An 18,077-nucleotide genomic window follows, 5' to 3' on the forward strand; every position below is an offset into this window, starting at 1 on the left:
ACAGAGATACCACAGACTGGAGAAATATCTAACTTCCAATTAATAATGTTATGATTTATTATAGGAAATTTTAATTGCTTATGTCAGGTCACATTCATCCAAAGTGTTGTAGCATACTTTGTACATTAAAGATCATGGTCCTATGTAAAATTCTTCAAACATCTAAATGATTATTTTTAGGTATTTTTGCAAAGTGTTTGCTCCCTGGTATACCTTTGGTGTGTGCATGTTTCAAGGCTTGGCAAAATTTAATGGACTTTAGGTAGGCTCTTTTAAACAAAGAGTGGATTTTGATGGGCAAAGCAGGAAATCAAGCAGCATTAACCCTTAGTTAAGAAATCTTGGAACTTAATTTTGGTTCCTTCAGAGTTTTGGGAGATCAGTTCTTGAAAAGACTGACCCTCAGTCATGCTGTCATGCACTGCACAGTATGTTTCTGCACATTTAGAGAAAAAACAATCTGACAGAATAAATTTAAAGATATTTTGTTAAAAATTATTTGTGATTACTTCCTTTGTTTTTCTACCATCCCTTCCATCTTGAGGAAAGAAAAAAAATGCAGACTCTCCTAACTAAGATACTTCAATTGGTGGATATCAGGATTACATAGGGCATAATCCATTTAGCTAAACTCACAATTATCAAATGATTGTGTTGGAAGGGACTTTAAAGTTCCTTTAGTTCCCACTACCCTACCATAATTGGGGACACTTTCCATTAGAGCAAGTTCCTCAAAGCCATCTCCAACTTGGCCTTGAACACTTCCAGGGATGGGGCAGCCACAACAACTCAGGGCATCCTGTTATTTGAGAGATACGTGGTTATCACACACAAACATATTCACACAAACCAAAACTCAGCTCCACTATGCTTCTTCCCTGTCCCCTATACTGACCCTCCATGTTCTTCAGAATTTCTCCTTATTTGCTGAACGTCATTGTCGTATAAGACCTAACTTTTGAGTCAGAGATGTAAATTCCACTTCCCAAGGCAGCTATATCGTTTTTTTTGTGTGTCCTTCTTCATGACAGATTCACTGAAGCAAATGGAAAAAGTGAAAATTACTGGTCTGGGACACGAAGAAGGTTTAACAGAAAGCTTAATTCCTCCTTCTGCTCTCCGTGGGGCTACTATTCATGTAGCTTTCTGAGAGATAACTTCTGGAGTTTTTGCCAGAAATTTTGACCAGGATGAAAAATAATAATTTATTCACTTTTGAAAAATTTATGGGCATTTGGCACCAGAGCTAGGCCCCTGACAGAAGAATGCCCCAGGTGACTGGTGACTGCAGGCATGGCCTGAGCACAGAGTGCCCAGTGAACCCAACACGGCTGACTGCAAGTCAAGGCTCCACTGGCTAATACCTCTTGGACGTAACAGGATAAATACATGTATGCTTCCTAACCGATAAACTGGTATTTCTTTGTGGAAATTCTTAATCAAAAATATGGGCCTAATCATAATAAATCTTTAATTGTGGTAATTTTAATTAATACAGTGATCATAATGCAAGAATCTGGGTAATTGCGTATCTGATACAGTGTACTGCATCCAGCAAAAGAAACATGATCAAATAAGGCTTTAGACAGGAGATTTTAAACCCTTTCTGTTGCTAGAGCCAAATTCCATTAGTAATTTTAGTTCACGGGCAAAGGTTTATATTTAGGACTTCATACAAGCATCAGGCAGTAGTTACATTGCCTGCAGCATCAAAGCATTCAGATGTAGCACTAAGCATTGCCCCAAGTGTTTAAAATACCATGAACTAGTCCTTTGACTATCACTAGGTAAGCTAAAAAGACATGGTACTGGTTGTATTTATCTTTTAATCAGTACAGTCAGGCCCTTTTTTTTGTTTGGTTGCCTGTTATAGGAGGTGGAGTGATACTGGTTTAAAGCTTTTCTGTCCTTCACCATTGAAGTTATTTATTGAAGACTTCTGCCCACCCTCGCTTCCCTCCCCTCCCACCCCTCTACCCTTCTCAACACTAAAGTACAGCATTATGAGAAAATATCTTTCATATTTTCAAGGCATCTGTGAACTGAATGGAGGGAGAAGCAAAACTTTATTTTAAATGAAATAGGAGGTGAGATAGTCATGGAAAGGGAGATGTTTTCCCCAGGTCAGGTTTATGGCACAGCTAGGAATTGAACGCAACTCTTTTGACTCCCGTGTTTTACAGCTAGACCATTTCATGCTACTTCTATGGGCTTGACTATGTGGTGATAGAAGGAGGAAATGTAACTGGGCCAGAACTGGTGGTTGTGTGAAAAGACACAAAGGCTTCATCCCCTGCTGGAAGAATAAATTGGTAGGAAAAAAACATTTTTATTTTTTCCCTACTTGGACTGTGATTGAACCCTTGCAACACCAGCATTCAATTTTCTTGACTATTTGGGTGTGTCTGACAGGCTGTTCCACCGCAACCCAATTCCATGGCATGCCCACCCCCGGGGGATGTTGTCTACGAGTAATTAAATGCCCTGGCACTGAATCAGGCATGCTGTGGGATAGGGACTCCTATCGATTTGGGGACAATGTTTGAAATCAGGGGTATAATTTGGTTTCTATTTCTCATAAAATCTGACACAAGCAGCTGCACCAGGCTGTGAGCTCTCCAAGGAGCCAGACATTCAACAGTGGTTACATCAGCCTTTAGCCTTTTCAGCACCCGTGGGATGGACTTTGTAGCTGTGAGTGTTTTCAGAGCTCAGTGCAGGAGGGAGAAAACCACAGCCATGAGTCCTGCTTATGACGAGCTATTCCCTCTAGAAGCCATAATGTTGTGTGCGGGTCATCTATAAAACTCCATGCACTGACTACCATCTAATTTTGGGAGCTGGCACGGCAGAGCTTGTTCTGGGTATCAAGGCAGGGGTAAGGCTGAGGTGGGAGGTGAGCAGCAATTTTACTGCAGCAATTTGTGTTCTGGCATGGGCACCAAGTGCCTGAGCTGCCCTTTCTCAGACTACTGCCATCAGTACACGAGTCGCACATGGAAAAACACAGTCACGAAGTTACAGGCTCTTTTGTGTCTACCTTGGGGTGAGGTAAAGGGATTTTTTATGAGCCTTACTTGGGGCAGAAAAAAAACCCTACTAAAATATCCATGGTTTGGCTATGGCTTGCATGGACATAAATTTGTTTTGACTTATCTCTGTAGAACGGGTCTTATCTCTTTTGTTTTTCCATCACTTTCAGGGGCTGGAACATAAGTCTTATGAGGAATGGCTGAGGCGCTGGGGTTCTCCTGCAAAGCTACAAAAATACATTAGTGAATGGTTAGTAGTCATAAGAATGATATAACAGTGCAGCTCTGGTGACATGTTCAATGTATTTACATTTAATTTTCAAAATTCAAATTTTCAGTGGAAATCTCTACATCTAATTGGGCAAAGCCATTGCCACTTGTCCACATGTACTGTGCTTGGTAGATATTCCCAGGACTCCTGTTAACATTAATATGGACTAACAAAAAATAAAAACAAAACAAATCCCCGACATAATTAAAGACAGTAGAGAATTTACCTGGTTAGTACTGCTGCTGTTGCTTGCCTGTGAACTATATGACTTGTTTGTATTGCTGGCATCTCCTTTTAAAAAAAATCTTTATAAATACACACTGTTAAAAAAAGTGACAAAGGAAATGCTAAATATAGTAACTACCTGTTTTGCTCTCTGTGTATAAAGAAAGAGAGTAATTTTTAAAACTGAATGACAAACTGTAGGTTTGGCTAAGTTACGTGGGAGAATTGTCTGGGAGTCAGGTATTAACAAGGGATGAAATCCATGCAGTTTTCGTAGTCACTTATAATTTAATAACTACCTGATACAGACACACATATTACAGTGTATTTGCAAATACCACCGTAAATAATACATTGGTAAATTTTACCTATTTTATTATGCTTCATTTTTTAAAAAGTAGTAGGCTAACTGCATCCCACTGAAATTATCCTTCCAAACCCCACATTTTTTGTGCATTCAGCAGTTCCTCTGTTACTTTCTTTGCAATACAGTGGCCTCTACTTCCTTTCCAAACCTGTTGAGCAATATTGCGATGTAATTCCAAACAGCTGCTGTGCTCACCCTATGTCTGTACATCAGTAGCAAGTGAAACGATTTCTATATATAGTTAGTAAATCTGTTGGCAATGTTTGTAAAGCAGACTGAGATTCTTCCTGAGGAATAAGAGCAGCGATGTGAAAGCAAGAGCATTAAGACCATCCTTGTGTACAAAGCAGTTTATCTTTTTGGTGTGGCAGAAATGAGGAAATGGCCAATCTGCAGAGATGTGAAGAAGCACTTGCTTTGGGCAAAACCCTGCCAGGAGTAGTTTGTGCTGTCAAAGATAAGCAGGTTCATCTGACGCTGTTAATACAGAACATGACATTGTGCTGACATGAGATGATTAAAAAGTGTTGGCTGTGTAGGAAGAAAACTGGGAATGGGAATTACATTTATTCAATAAGATTTATTTTTCCCCAATATCTTCCTTATTTTAGTGTGATTCAGGTAGGCAAAAAGAGCAAAAAACCCCAAGTCTGCTGCATCTTTGGCACCAAGCAGCATCCGCTCTGTATAATAAAAAAGACCACCAGGATCCGTGCACAAAGGTGCCTGTGACATGTGAGCATTGAGATTTCTTTCTTTTCATTAAAGGTTGAGAAATTTGTTCGTTCAGAAATGTTCTTATTTGCACTCATGTGCTTTTACCTCCAGTCCTTCCCTGCAGTCAGGTTTACCTGACTCCCCCTGACTTCCCTTCCAGGATGCATCCATACTATCTTCCCATCAGCAGCATTATCAGAGCCTATTCACTTCTTCACTCCCTCTTACTCTTCTGTCTTGATAAGTAAGGCAATGCAAACACCCCCACCATTGAAATACATTAGATTAGTGGTTGCTCTGTGGCTTGTTGGTATATGGTACATAATTATGTCCCCAGCAACTGTTGAGAAAGCTCTTTTCAAAACTGATCTGAGCAACAAGGCAGCCCACATGCACATGTTTTTGAGTGAAAGCTGATTACTGTTTGTAATGGCCTGAGTTGTTAAACTACAGCCTGGACCTGGAATCTGCCCTCCTGGTAACCTAGGGTGTGTTGCAAGGAATCTGTGGGAAAAAAAAAATCTGTCTTTGAGGTAGAATGCTGAATCTGATTCCCAAGCAAAGACTGGTTTTGAATCAGGGTCATGTTTGCACTTACCCCACTTTGTGTTCCCCCAGCACGTATGACAGAAAACATCTTTTTCTTCTGTGTGACTCCCTGTTTACAGCATCACCCGGAGAGATGGAGTGAACAACAGAATCATCTGGCATTGAGAAAAGCAGCTGAAAAATTGTTTCTTCAAATGCCTTGAGTGCATGCTTCATCCCATTTGCTCTGCTGATACCACTGTTAAATGTAGGTGATGACACATCCTTTTCAGGCACAGTACCGTGTGTGCACGATTTTCACAAGTTATGCGAGTCTCCCGAGGGAAAGAGCTGCAGCTTGTCCCATCAGTCTGCCTCGTGGTCTTGTGTACTTGCCAGGCTGCTTGACCCTGTGTCTCTCCAGGATGGTTTGAATTCTGCATTCAACCTGGGCCTGTACACACAGCATACAAAAACGGAGACATATATAGAGATAATAAATAAATAAATAAATAAATAAATATATTGCTCTAGTGGGAGGGGGAGAGCAGGCACGAGGAACACGAGGGCAGGACAGACAGATGTGCAAGAAGGAGTAGGAAGAAGAGGTCAGCAAACAGGCTGTGGAGGTGGCTGGGAACAGTAAGGGGCTTGCAGAGAAAGCAGGAGCAGGGGGCCTGCAGGACCAGGGATGGAGAAGGCAGCACAGTAGCAATAAGGCATGAAGAGAGAACTCAGAGGCTGGTGCCTCAGGGTCTGCTTGAGTGGACAGCATGATCTGGTTGAGGAATGAACCGGTAGCAAAAGTGGTAGTGGGAGGCAGGAGCAAGCAGCACTGCAGACGGGCAGCAGGAGACGTGGGGAAAGCCCAGCGTGCTGTGATACATTGTTTTTAATGTGCTCTATGGCAATTGGAGCTGTTCCTGCAGTGTGGGACTGAGCTCAGTATGAGCCAACGCATCTATCTGACAGGCTGGCCTCGGGAGCCGGGACTGAAATAGCCACTGTCCTGCGCCTGAGGACAAGGTTGTACAGCCCTTTCTTTGCCTGCCTGTAGTTTTCCCTGCACTCTTCTGAGTGGAAATATACATTTAACTGTGGGCTTTGTCCTGCTGAGGGGTGAGCACCACCTGCCACATGTTGCTCATGGCCTTTAAGCAATTGAGCCGATGTGCCCCAAGTGTAGAAACGTGAGAAGTGGAACAGAGTTCCCTTGGCTACTGATTGAAGTAGTTAATTGCTTGGAAAGGCAAAAAGGACACTTAGACGGGTTTCCTCTTGTAAAACCAAGACAATAAATGATCTTTCCACCAGGTTAGGAAAGATGGAAAGTCTTATCTGAAATCTAGCTACTGAAAGCCAGGAGCCATGGGTGCCAAGGGCTACAATGATAGAGTGAATCCTCCTCCTATAAAATGGATGCTTCCAGTTCTCATTTTCTTTCAGCTCAGGTTCTGAAGTGAACAAACCTTTTAATAATTCTGTCGAATGAGAGATTAGTTCTCATGGCCTATTGGTGAAATGGTTAATTCTCTGCATACAGGATTTCAGCAGGGCATTAGGGATGTGAGTTTGGGGTTTCTGCTAGGAGTTGGCAAAGCTCTTCATCAAATCATCACAAAGATCTTTTAGGTCATCAAGTTCACATGTTAACCTAACACTGCTAAGACCACAACTAAACTGTGTTCCTAAATGCCACATCTACACATATTTCAATACATGCAGGGATGGTGACTCAGCTGTGGACATCTGTTCCAATACTTAACAACCCCTTCCATGAAGAGATTTTTCCTAATGTCTAATTGGAGGATTCATCCTAAACAGCAGTCAGTGTAGTCACTATAAATCTGCCCTCCTGTACTACATATGGTTCATGCTCTACTCACTGCCTCCTGTGGTGCAAGGAAGTTCCCTTTGCCACCTCACTAGCACACAATGGACTCTTCCTAAACTGTTTATAATGGTGTTATTGAGAACACAGCCAGGGAGATAGAACAGTTTGCTCAGACGTCTGGGTTTTTTGCTTGGTTTTTTTCAGAAATCAGAGCATGTATAGTGCGTGAGAAAGGAGACTGAAACAGGAACAAAATATTTCAGATAAGACTGCTAATAACAGGAAAACACAATCACTCCTGTCTGCTCTGAGTTCTTCTTGGAAGTTAGAACCTGTGATTTAAATTCACTCTTGATATGTTTAGCGATGTTAAATTAATAAAAACCTACTTTTTTTTTTTTTTTTTTGGAATGTTGTAAGGGTGGGAATCTTCAGCCATGGCTGATGCCCACAGGAACTGAACCCTAATCAGCTGAAATGCTTGCTTAATGCCAAATACTGCCAGAAAGGGAATCCAAAATTCCAAATTAGTGGGTAATCTCAAGACAATTAAGATGATTGATAGCTTTACTATGCTGAAGAACAGGGGCAAAATAAAATGCTGAAAGGCTATTAAATGTGTGTAATCTTTCCCATGGAATGAAAACAAGTAAAAGTTCTGAGCACTCATGTGTCTAGGATCAAAGTATATGATTACAGAACTATGGAATTAAGGGCTGTGTTTCGGTGCTCATCAGGAGGCAACAACAAATACTATTCCCACATTTTCTGACCTGTCAGTACTTGTCTTTACAGTTTTAGCATCTTTTTTTTTTCCTCTATGTGTAATTTGCCACATGCTACAGTCTTATTATTTTTATTAAAATTGTTCTAGAAAGTGTTAGTGGCTCTTCACTTTGGCCATTTCCCTGTAAAGAATAGGTCCTAAAATACCATGAATGCCATAGAGGATCAAGAAGGAATACAAACCTCTCATAATCTCACCTGACTGCCAATTTTCCACCTGCTTCAGGGGAGAAATGTATAAGAAAGTACCTTGTCCATCATTATTAACGTTTTTAAATTATCTTTTCTCATGGCTAGAATGGACATCATTGGCATTTTGTGTAGAAAAAATATCACCACTGGCCCAGTGTTGGGAGTAGTACTGAAGGTAATATTAATGTTATTTAATATTCCTTTGGAATATTATTTTAAAAATTAATGATACATGCTGCTTTTTTAAAGTTTCTTTGAGTTTGGAAAATTTGGTTTATGCATAGAAAACTTCGAATAGACAATTCAGGAATCTATATGTTTATACTTTGTATAATGGACTCTCAGCTCAGGAAAATTGAAAGATTTACAAATTTTGTTGTACCTGACAAAAAAAGGAAGAGCAGAAAGCTGAGCTTTTTTCTGGGAAACAGTATATTTGACTAGATTTAAATTTTAACAGCTTATTTTTGCTTTTAATATTGTACATATCAGTGTTGTACATATCAACATTGTACTAATAAAATATGGCATATTTCTAAAAGCATTTCAGTTTCAATCAGCATTTTCCAACAGAAAATCTCCAATGATAACAATGTGAACCTTTGTCCTAGACATATCAAAGAAATAAAATTGCTGGGAGTGCAGCTATATAGAGATAATTAAAGTCGGTGTCAGCTCTACAAAAAGCATTGATAATGCCAAATTAAAAGAAAAAAGGAACTTACTATATTTTCATAGTCTTTCACATTTTTCAGAATTTGGCCCAGGCTTCATTCTGCAGGTGCAGCTGAAAGAGTGAACAGAACTCCTGTAGATGCACTGACCTGTCTGTGTGTACTTGGCCTATCATGGGACCTAATACCATGAAGGTATAAGGGTGAAGGTAACACCTGTACTCTATAAGCCAAGCATCTGCCTCCTTTTTATTTTATCCCAAGATTCTGTCAATGTAAATGAGCTGCAAATATTTATTTTTATTAAGGTGTACAATATTCTTATGTCTGCTTTATTTATGTATTATGTATTATTATGTATTTATGTATTTTGTAGGTTAGGAAAGACTAAGGTTATAAGCTTTCATACCATTTCTTGATCAAGATAACTGCATGAAGTTCATATAGACAAATTATCAAAGGAAAAATATAATTTCTTTGAGCATGATTTTCATAAAGATTTGATAATCTCATCTCTCTACTGTCAGTAAAGCTGTATGCATAATAATGAAACTAAATGAGCAATTTGGCTAAACAACATACCTCAGTTCAGGTGTCCAATCCATACTGACCAAAGAGAAGATGTCAGAAAAGAACAATACTTCAAATTATGTTTACTTACATTTCTATTAAATATTGGCTTGACTGTCTAAAACACACTGTGTGTTATCATTTAAGAAGGTTGATATATGTTGTTATAGATGTGTTCCTACTTCCATGTACTAAAATCTTCTCTCTTCCTCTCCCTCCCTCTCTCTCACAACACAGGTTGACAGATATTGGTGGCCAGCATGTTTCAGAAGATATTGCTAGTTCACCATCATTCACTGCTAAATAGAAAAAAAAAAAAGAAAAAAAACCCAAAACAACCACATCAGAAAAAGAAACAATAAACAGCACAAAGTTTACACTTTCTTTTTGTAATTCTTCTTACTGAAAGATGCCTGTCAATAAAAATAAAATCAGAATAGATTATTATTAGAAGAAACTATAATGTAGCTATACATTTAGAAAAATGACTTGAAGGCTCTCTCCAGATGCACATCAGTCAGTGACAGCGAGCAACAGCCATTAAAAGAATAGCCACTAGAGGCCTTCAGTTGCTTGGCCTGTCAGAAGTGATGAAGGCACAGCCCCCCTGCCCACCCAGGGCTTGTTACCCTTAAATCTCTGTGTGACTGTCCTTTTTCCGCAGCAGAGCACAATTCTCAATGTGAAAAAAAAATCTCACAGGTGGTCTAAATGGTCATGAACAGCTGATTCTCACTCTGATAGTCCTAGAAAAAAATAAGGGAATTAATAAAAAAATCAATTGTGTGATTTGTTACAAGCAATGTGTGACACTGCGGGAGCAGTGCTCCCCACAGCTGCTGGCACGCCGACCTCCTCCCCTTGGCTGCCTTTCCACCAATCCCAACCGCCTGCAAACACCTTGGTGGGATAACAGCATTCCACTAGAAAACTGTGAGAGGAAGTCCACTGAACAACGGCAAGGGTGTTTTATTTCCAGCCCTGTGACAGCTCAGGATTAAATGGATTTTCATTGTTCTTTCCCTACTGCAATTTGGACACGATGCCAGTGTAAGTGCGCCTGGGGTTTTATTTGGTGCCGCTCCCCCCGTCTGCGAGGCTGGTATTCTCCCACTAGCTGCCTGCTCTAAATATGGCCATGGCCAGTGTGTCAATAATCCCCCTCTTTAAGGGACTTGCAAACATTAGTGTTGGGACATTCTTGCTGTTCAGATGTCTAGCTGACGTCTGATGCTTAAAATGGAGCATGCTTTCATCCCTTCATGCATTGTCGTAAGCCCCCAATGATTACTCTTAAAAGGGTGCCTCTGGCTATGCAGGGAAACAGTTGCTGACCACACGAGACACAGCCTGATTGCTTCAGCCTTCTTGAATGCCTGGTCACTGTAGCTTTGTACCAGCCTGACCAAGCAGGACCATGTCTACCTTTGGGTATAGAAGAGAGCTGAGTAAATATGAAGACATTGATGAAGATGAGCTCCTCGCTTCTCTCACTGAAGAGGAGCTGAAGGAGCTGGAGCGGGAGCTAGAGGACATAGAGCCTGACCGTAACCTTCCAGTGGGACAGCGGCAGAAGAGCCTGACGGAGAAAACACCAACAGGGACTTTTAGCAGGGAAGCACTGATGGCCTACTGGGAGAGGGAGACCAAGAAACTCCTAGAAAAAGAGAGGTTGGGTGCATGCGAGAAGGTAAGATGCTGAGGCATTTGCTGTTTCCTACAGGTATTTGGGTTTTTTCTGCATTGGCGTGATCTCACTGACTGATTTAATTTCTTTCCAGTTTCTTGTAGCATTTTTAGGAACATTGTTAGCCATACCTCTGTGCCCGCTAAAGTGCGGAGTATTAGCTCAGAGAGTATTTGTTCTCTGTGGAGGTACCTTAAATGCTCTGTTCAGAACAGAAGAAAGTGACATAAAAACTATCATTAGTGATTAAAATAGGAAAAAAATTAAAGGGCATGTTAGAAGTTATTAATAGGTAGAGATGTGGGCATTTGATTTTTTAAGAAAGCTATACAAAATGGCTTTCCTTAAAAACCAGCCAGTACTGACTGCTGAGAAACATGTAAGGAAGATAATTTTGAATACACGTTATGTCAGAAGTTGAGTAAGCGGATGCCAGTCTTTGTGCTCGCTGGAAGAAAGCAGCTTGTGTTGCAGTCAGCAGCTTCTTGTGTTGCTTTGTTCCTGCTGAGGATCCTTGGCATGGTTCAGGAGTCTTCTGGCAACTGTAGTCAGAGGGCAGCTGTACATTATTTAAAAAGTGGCCTGGGATAGAGTCATCAGTCAAATCATTTAACTGCATTCCCAAAAAAAACAACCAATAGTGTTTGTTAGGCAACTCATCCCCCAAAATAAAAATGTTAGTAATAAAAGCCATTTCCTGAACTGCAAATGAGCAGTACAGCTGGGCAGGAGTGAAGGGCTGAGTCTTGGCAAGCAGTGAGCACTCTCAGACTCAGCTGACGTCCATGTTGGCACTCCTAATTCTTGCTAAAAGTGTATGTGAGACTGAGCCCAATCAAAAAGCAACTTCTATTTTCATGATGGCTGCATGTACTTTCAAAGCAAAGTGGGGACTTGGGGATTTTTAAGCACTGCTTCATACCAAGCTTTTACTGTGTTTATAGGGACACATTTTCCCATGTTTAAGCAGAAAGTAATACAACAAAGATGGCAAAACTGAACTCAGAACCTCTGACAACCTTGATGCTGGAGCTTATTTCATTTGCAAGGAAATAATTGCAGTTTATACATTAGATAAAATATCTTCCTAGAGGAAAATCAGATAGATTAAATTACCCTGCAATATCTAGGATGTTTTTACATGTAAGTATTTTCTCTTGTTCGTGAATGGTGGTATAAGGTCTTTGCAGGCAAGAGCACAGACCAGTAGCTGTCATCAGACCATTAGTATCAGCTTGCAGACATCGACTTCACTCCCTGTTTGTCAGTCCTAGAGAGTAAATGGCAAGATTAATGTTTATTTCCAGCTTAGCCTGGAACTCGAAACCTGGGCACTTCTAAAAAACCTGCTGAAGAGGTCTAGTTCAGTATCTTATACAATGGCAGGATCTTTCTTTTTTTTTTTTTTTTTTAATTATTCCATGTATATACAGCATTAATGATGAGTACTGGCTAAACCTCCAAGTCCTGGCAAAAGACTATACTTTTTGATCTGACAAAAAACTTCCAAAATGCATGTTGATATGCTGATATAGACAGCTTTCAGCTGTCTGGAAATTATGCACCTTTATCTAAGACAGTTATTCATGCTCCTTCTATAGTTAGTGGTGACAGATCAGCTGGTCCAAAAGGCAAACAACTTGCAGATAGCCTTTTAGGGTGAATAACTTGTCCTCCCCAGATATTTACCTCTGCATTGATTCTCTTAGACCTAACTTTTCATCATATTACTCCCACAAAGTAAGGTGAAGCCCTACAGGTTACCTGCAGCAGTCCTGTGCCACAGTGCTGCTACAGTAAGAATATGTCTCCGTATTCAATTCCAAAATTATCATGCAGATTATTATGACACCAGACAATGTACATGACAGGCAACTAAATTCTGCCTTTGACCTCAGAAATGCCACTCAAAAAAAAAAAAAAAAAAAAAGTAGGTTTTTATTAATTTAACATCGCTAAATGTATCAAGAGTGAATTTAAAGGCGCCTCCTTCTGCTCATCTGCTGTATATATTCCTCAAGATATAAAACCAAAGCCATGAAGACAGGGTTTTGGATACTTGGTGTTTTCAGGTCTTAAAGCCCTACACATATATAGAAGATACAGATATAAATCTTAATCCCATAATTAGCCTATAGGTAGCACAGTATCTCTCAGCATAAGAGCCTTGCTGAAGGAGTAGCAATAGGGCTGGGTCCTACAAGATCTCTGTGTCTAGGACAATGCAGTCAGACCCTGCAAGACCCCCAGGTACTGAATGCTCAGGAACATCAGGCAGAACAGCTCAATGTCCTGTTTCATTAAGAGTCACAGTTCTGCAAACATTAAAATTAGCATCTTTTTTGCATATTTCCCAGCACAGAATTCTGCTGAAAACTGTGAAGCAGTACCCTGCATTTTAACAGTTCTCTATTTTCAGAGCCAGATAACTAAGCAAACCTAAAACTGTACAGGTTGTCTAAAAATAGGCTGTCCTGTTAGTAACACTTTTGTTTTCCAGAAACAGAATCACTGTGTCTCTGCAGAGTGTACTCACTTTGGAAAATACAATCTAGTATTTTACAGAGATTAAAACACAAGTATTGCTAAAGTAGTGCATACAGAACAATTATAATTCATCCAAAGTTTTATGAACATTTACAATTGTAAAGAAAAATGCGTACCTATAGTTTTTCCAGTAGACAAAACATGACATGGGAGACCTTTTGAGCAAGAGGTTTAAGGTTGGTTGTAGATTCTGGGTTCTGTCACACCCCATAGATCCCCATTGCACAACTGGAGTCGTCCATGGAGAGAGTGAGGCTTTCCTGGGGTGAAGACATTTTCCTGCTCCTCTGCATAGAGTTCTCTTTTGCCACCAATTATGCTAAAGGCAGCAAGCAGAGCTTTTGGGCATGGTTCCAAATTTTCCTTCCTGGTACCCACCAAACACACTAAAAGAACCTTGTGTTTCAGAAAAACAGTTCATTTGCTCTGTAGACAATGAGTTATAACAATTTATGGTATGACGGCTGACCTGCGGCAGCTGGCAGTGAGCACCGCCTTAGCTCCTGACAAACACAAAGAACAGGGGTTATTGACATGTGGTTACATCTTACCTGTGGGAATGCATCTCAATCCTTTCTTCACAAATAATTTATTAGTATGTGCAGCCCATGCAGTACATCCAAAGTATTTTTGACATGACTTCAGTAATTCTGTACTGTTTTGCATGCTGGTATACAAGACTACACATGCAGACATTATTTGTATTTTAAAGCATGGCAACCATTAATTTTTTAGACATACTAACATATGCAAGGGAGTCTGAGATGTCTAATCATCATGAAATGAAGAAGCTGGTTGCTCATGTTCATTCTGAAATTGTTGTCTTATGTTTCTGCTGTCAAGGATCCAAATTATATCCCCTTGTAGACATGCCAACACACAGAAAACCTGAAGTATGTACATGTCATAATACCTTGTATCATGTTTTATCTTGGCAGAAATCACTGACATTGGTAAAGTGTTTACTATTTATGTTAAGCATTTTCTAAAGAATGTCGAAGAAATAATGTTAAAAAGGTGTTAGATGAAACATTTTCTCTTCTCCTAACTGTATCTGTTTGTTTTTAGCTTTCAATGTTAATTTATATAGTGTCAGTATAATTTTTGCTGTGCTAAAAGGCAGCAGTTACATTACTTCAATCATGTTTAACACCCACACCTACGTTCCTGTTCAGGATTCTGAGCAAGAAGAGGACAATTCAGAAGAACTTCAAGAAGAATGTTTCACAGAAAGCAATAGTGAAGTGTCTGAGGAGGCATATACTGAAGAGGATGATGAAGAAGAAGAGGAAGATGAAGATGAAGATGAGAGTGATGATGAGAATGAGGAAGAGCAAAATGCTGCAGCTGGCAGGCGTTCTGACCACGTCAGACACAAAAAGTGTAATGGTGCAAAGGACAATGAAAGCTTCCTCAATGGCCATGATGGAAAAGACAGTGATAATCGGAGCTTAAAAAGCAGTGCCATCCACCCTTGTGGAAATCCAACAGTTATTGAAGATGCTTTGGAAAAAGTTAGGAGCAACGACCCTGACACCACAGAGGTCAATCTGAACAACATTGAAAACATCACTTCACAGATGCTTATACAATTTTCTCAAGCCCTGAGGGACAACACAGTGGTTAAGTCATTCAGCTTGGCGAACACCCATGCTGATGACAACGTGGCAATAGCTATTGCTGGTATGTTAAAGGTTAATCAGCATATAACTAGTCTGAATATTGAGTCAAATTTTATCACAGGCAAAGGCGTGCTGGCCATCATGAGAGCTTTGCAGCATAACAAGGTTCTAACAGAACTTCGGTTCCACAATCAAAGGCACATCATGGGCAGCCAAGTGGAAATGGACATAGTCAAACTGTTGAAAGAGAACACCACTCTGGTAAAGCTGGGGTACCACTTTGACCTTGCTGGCCCAAGAATGAGCATGACAAGTATCCTGACAAGAAATATGGATAAACAAAGGCAAAAGCGTATGCAGGAGCAGCGGCAACAAGAGTCAGGTTGTGACGGAGCTATCAATCCAAAGACCAAAGTTTTGCAGAAGGGGACACCTCGGTCCTCACCTTATGTGTCACCTAAAAGCTCACCATGGTCTTCCCCAAAGCTCCCTAAGAAAGCACTGCCAGTGAAATGTCAGCCTTCAGCACCTGCACCCCCACCTCCCCTTCCCCCCTCGCCCCCACCTCCCCCTCCTCCTCCCCCTCCTCCGGTTATTCCAGAGAGGAAGGTACCTACCAGGAATATAGCTGAAGTCATCAAACAGCAAGAAAGCTCAAAAAAAGCCTTACATAATGGACAGAAAAAGAAAAAAGGCAAAAAAAGCAGAAAACATGAGAACAGCATATTGAAAGAAATTAAAGATTCTTTAAAATCAGTCTCAGACAGAAAATCAGAGGAAGGTTCACGACCCTCCACCCGGCCATCCACCCCACAAAGGTCTCTCCATGACAACCTTATGGAAGCAATTCGGTCAAGCAGCATAAAGCAACTAAGGCGGGTAAGTAAGAGATCCTAGTTCAGTAACTGATTGTGGTCCAAATATAGCACAAGCTCAGTTAATTTTAGTACACACATTTAGTTAAAAAAAATCGTAGAAATTTGAGCATAATAAAGCACTTGGAAGGAGGCTTCCCTCTTGATTAGGGTTTTCTCAACACAGTGATTTCTGTCTGACTGTGATTTTGACAGAAAGTGGGGTAATTTCCCAGGCTCAGTCTTGTTATGGGAGATGATGTGTAGCACAGAGCTCCTGGCAGTGTATGTCTGGCAGGAATTTCAGGTATTTTGCCATCTAGACTGTACAGAAAATGTAATGAATGCCCTTCCCTTCCCTGTTTCATAGGTGGAGGTACCAGAAGCACTTCGGTGAAAGTCTGGATGGCAGAAGAAGCAGAGCAGTGTTCGAGGGGATGCTGCTTGTTCTTTCACTGGTGGTAACATAGACTGTCTAGAAAGCTGCTTCCAAAGTACACTTTTAGATTCAAGCCATTTCTCTTTTATTTCAAAGAAATAAACCTGCTAAATACAAAATAATGCTTTAAGGATCCGTTTGCATTGTAATCTGTAAATATGGAAATAATTTTCTTTTTTATTTAATGATATTTATATTGAGAAGTTATTGCTTATTTAGATATTCTTGTCAATATCTGATTGCACATAACTGGACAAGTTCTTTACACTGAGATGTAATAGTTTACCAGCCTGTGGTTTCTTCTTTTACTTTTCCCATGAATTTACAATAAATGTGGTTTGAAGCTTTCAAGCAGATGCATAGTCCTGGATTTCTGTGAGTGAAAACCCACTACATGCTTGCATCAAGTTCATGAGCATTCGGGAAGTCTCCTGGGAAAGAACCTGAGATCTTCTCAGCTGCACCTGAGCATATGTGGAGGACAGTACCTGAGCCCATATGTTAGTGCAGTTTCATATTTGTATTGAAAAAAATGGTTTATAAGGCCATTAAAACTAAGCTATGGCTTGTGTCAGGTCACCAATACAGCACACCAGGTCCTGAACCTTGGCCTAAACAACTGGAAGATGAACAGAGCTGTAGCTCACCTTGACTTACAGGCTGATAGTTAATGTCAATATTTTAAGGATGCAGCAGAGTTATTCAAGTGAGATCCCTTCAGTACTAGTCCTGTCTGTAATCAGAACTAACCCCAGTGCAGACATCCAGTCAGACAGAGAAACTTGAAAAGCAGCCTACCAACCAGGTGGAAAAAGGCTTTCCTCTGGTATCAGTTGAACAACAAGCAGGGTGTGAACTGTCAATATGATACAGTGTAAGCAGAGCCAACGTCCCTTGGAGATGCACAACTGGAGATATCACATCACACGCAATGGCACGAATAGCCCTTCTTCATGTAGCACTAGACATCTCCCTCTGTCAAATTAGTTATGGTTCTGGGTGCTTCAGCTAGTGTGAAGGCAGTGATAACATGAAGAAAACTGAGTAGTGGCCAAAATGTTGAAAGGCAAGAAGAGAGATATGTCCAGAAGCACTACTAAGTGTTAATTAGTTTACTCATTGCAACTATAAATAACAGAATTGGTATTTCTTTTCTATAAAGCCACATCAAAGAGAATTACTTAGAGTTACCCAGCAGTGGTACTGAAAAACTATGGGTAAGCTTGTACCTACAAATATTAATGAGACAGATTTTCCCAGAAATAGGAACAAATTACTGGAGGGAAATTAAGCCTAATGGAGAGGGGGGTCTTTGAATGAATTGTCAGAAATGTTACTGCCATGGCAAGAAAACAGTGAAGACACCTTTTTCTTTTGTATTTATTGACCAAAAACGTACCAGAAGCAATTTATAACTACCTGAAACACTTTGCAACAATTTTCTTCTTGCTCAGGATCACAACTACTCATGAGTATTTCTAGATCCAGTGTTACAGTATGATTGGTCTTTATCTGCTTTTACAATTGCACAGGCATTCCATAGCCTAAAAATTGACCTATGGTCAATCTCCCATGACCAAATGGAAGCTGAGGCTTGGGATCTTCTGAGGGTGGAAGCAATACTGGAATGCAGACCACATTCAGGAGTAGACCTGTGGCCCCAGACCTTGTACACGGAAGCTTGAGAAGGATGAGAAACATCCTGGATGTTTAATCAAATGGCAAAAACAGC

The 18,077-nt window shown here is 40.3% G+C and overlaps 1 protein-coding gene across 2 annotated transcripts; it reads left to right on the forward strand.

Moving 5' to 3' along the window:
- The first annotated feature begins 10,613 nt into the window (after positions 1-10,613).
- Positions 10,614-16,683, forward strand: LMOD2 (leiomodin 2). 2 transcript variants are annotated; one of them, XM_053978004.1, is made up of 3 exons: positions 10,614-10,886; positions 14,606-15,931; positions 16,277-16,683. In XM_053978004.1, exons 1-3 carry the CDS (start codon positions 10,614-10,616, stop codon positions 16,301-16,303), a joined length of 1,626 nt encoding a protein of 541 aa, XP_053833979.1. In that variant the 3' UTR covers positions 16,304-16,683. The 2 variants fall into 2 exon arrangements, with proteins under 2 accessions (XP_053833979.1, XP_053833980.1); XM_053978005.1 differs by having other exon boundaries at positions 14,615-15,931.
- Positions 16,684-18,077: the final 1,394 nt, after the last annotated feature.

Source organism: Vidua macroura, chromosome 5 (genome assembly GCF_024509145.1).
Source record: "Vidua macroura isolate BioBank_ID:100142 chromosome 5, ASM2450914v1, whole genome shotgun sequence".
Taxonomy (NCBI): domain Eukaryota; kingdom Metazoa; phylum Chordata; class Aves; order Passeriformes; family Viduidae; genus Vidua; species Vidua macroura.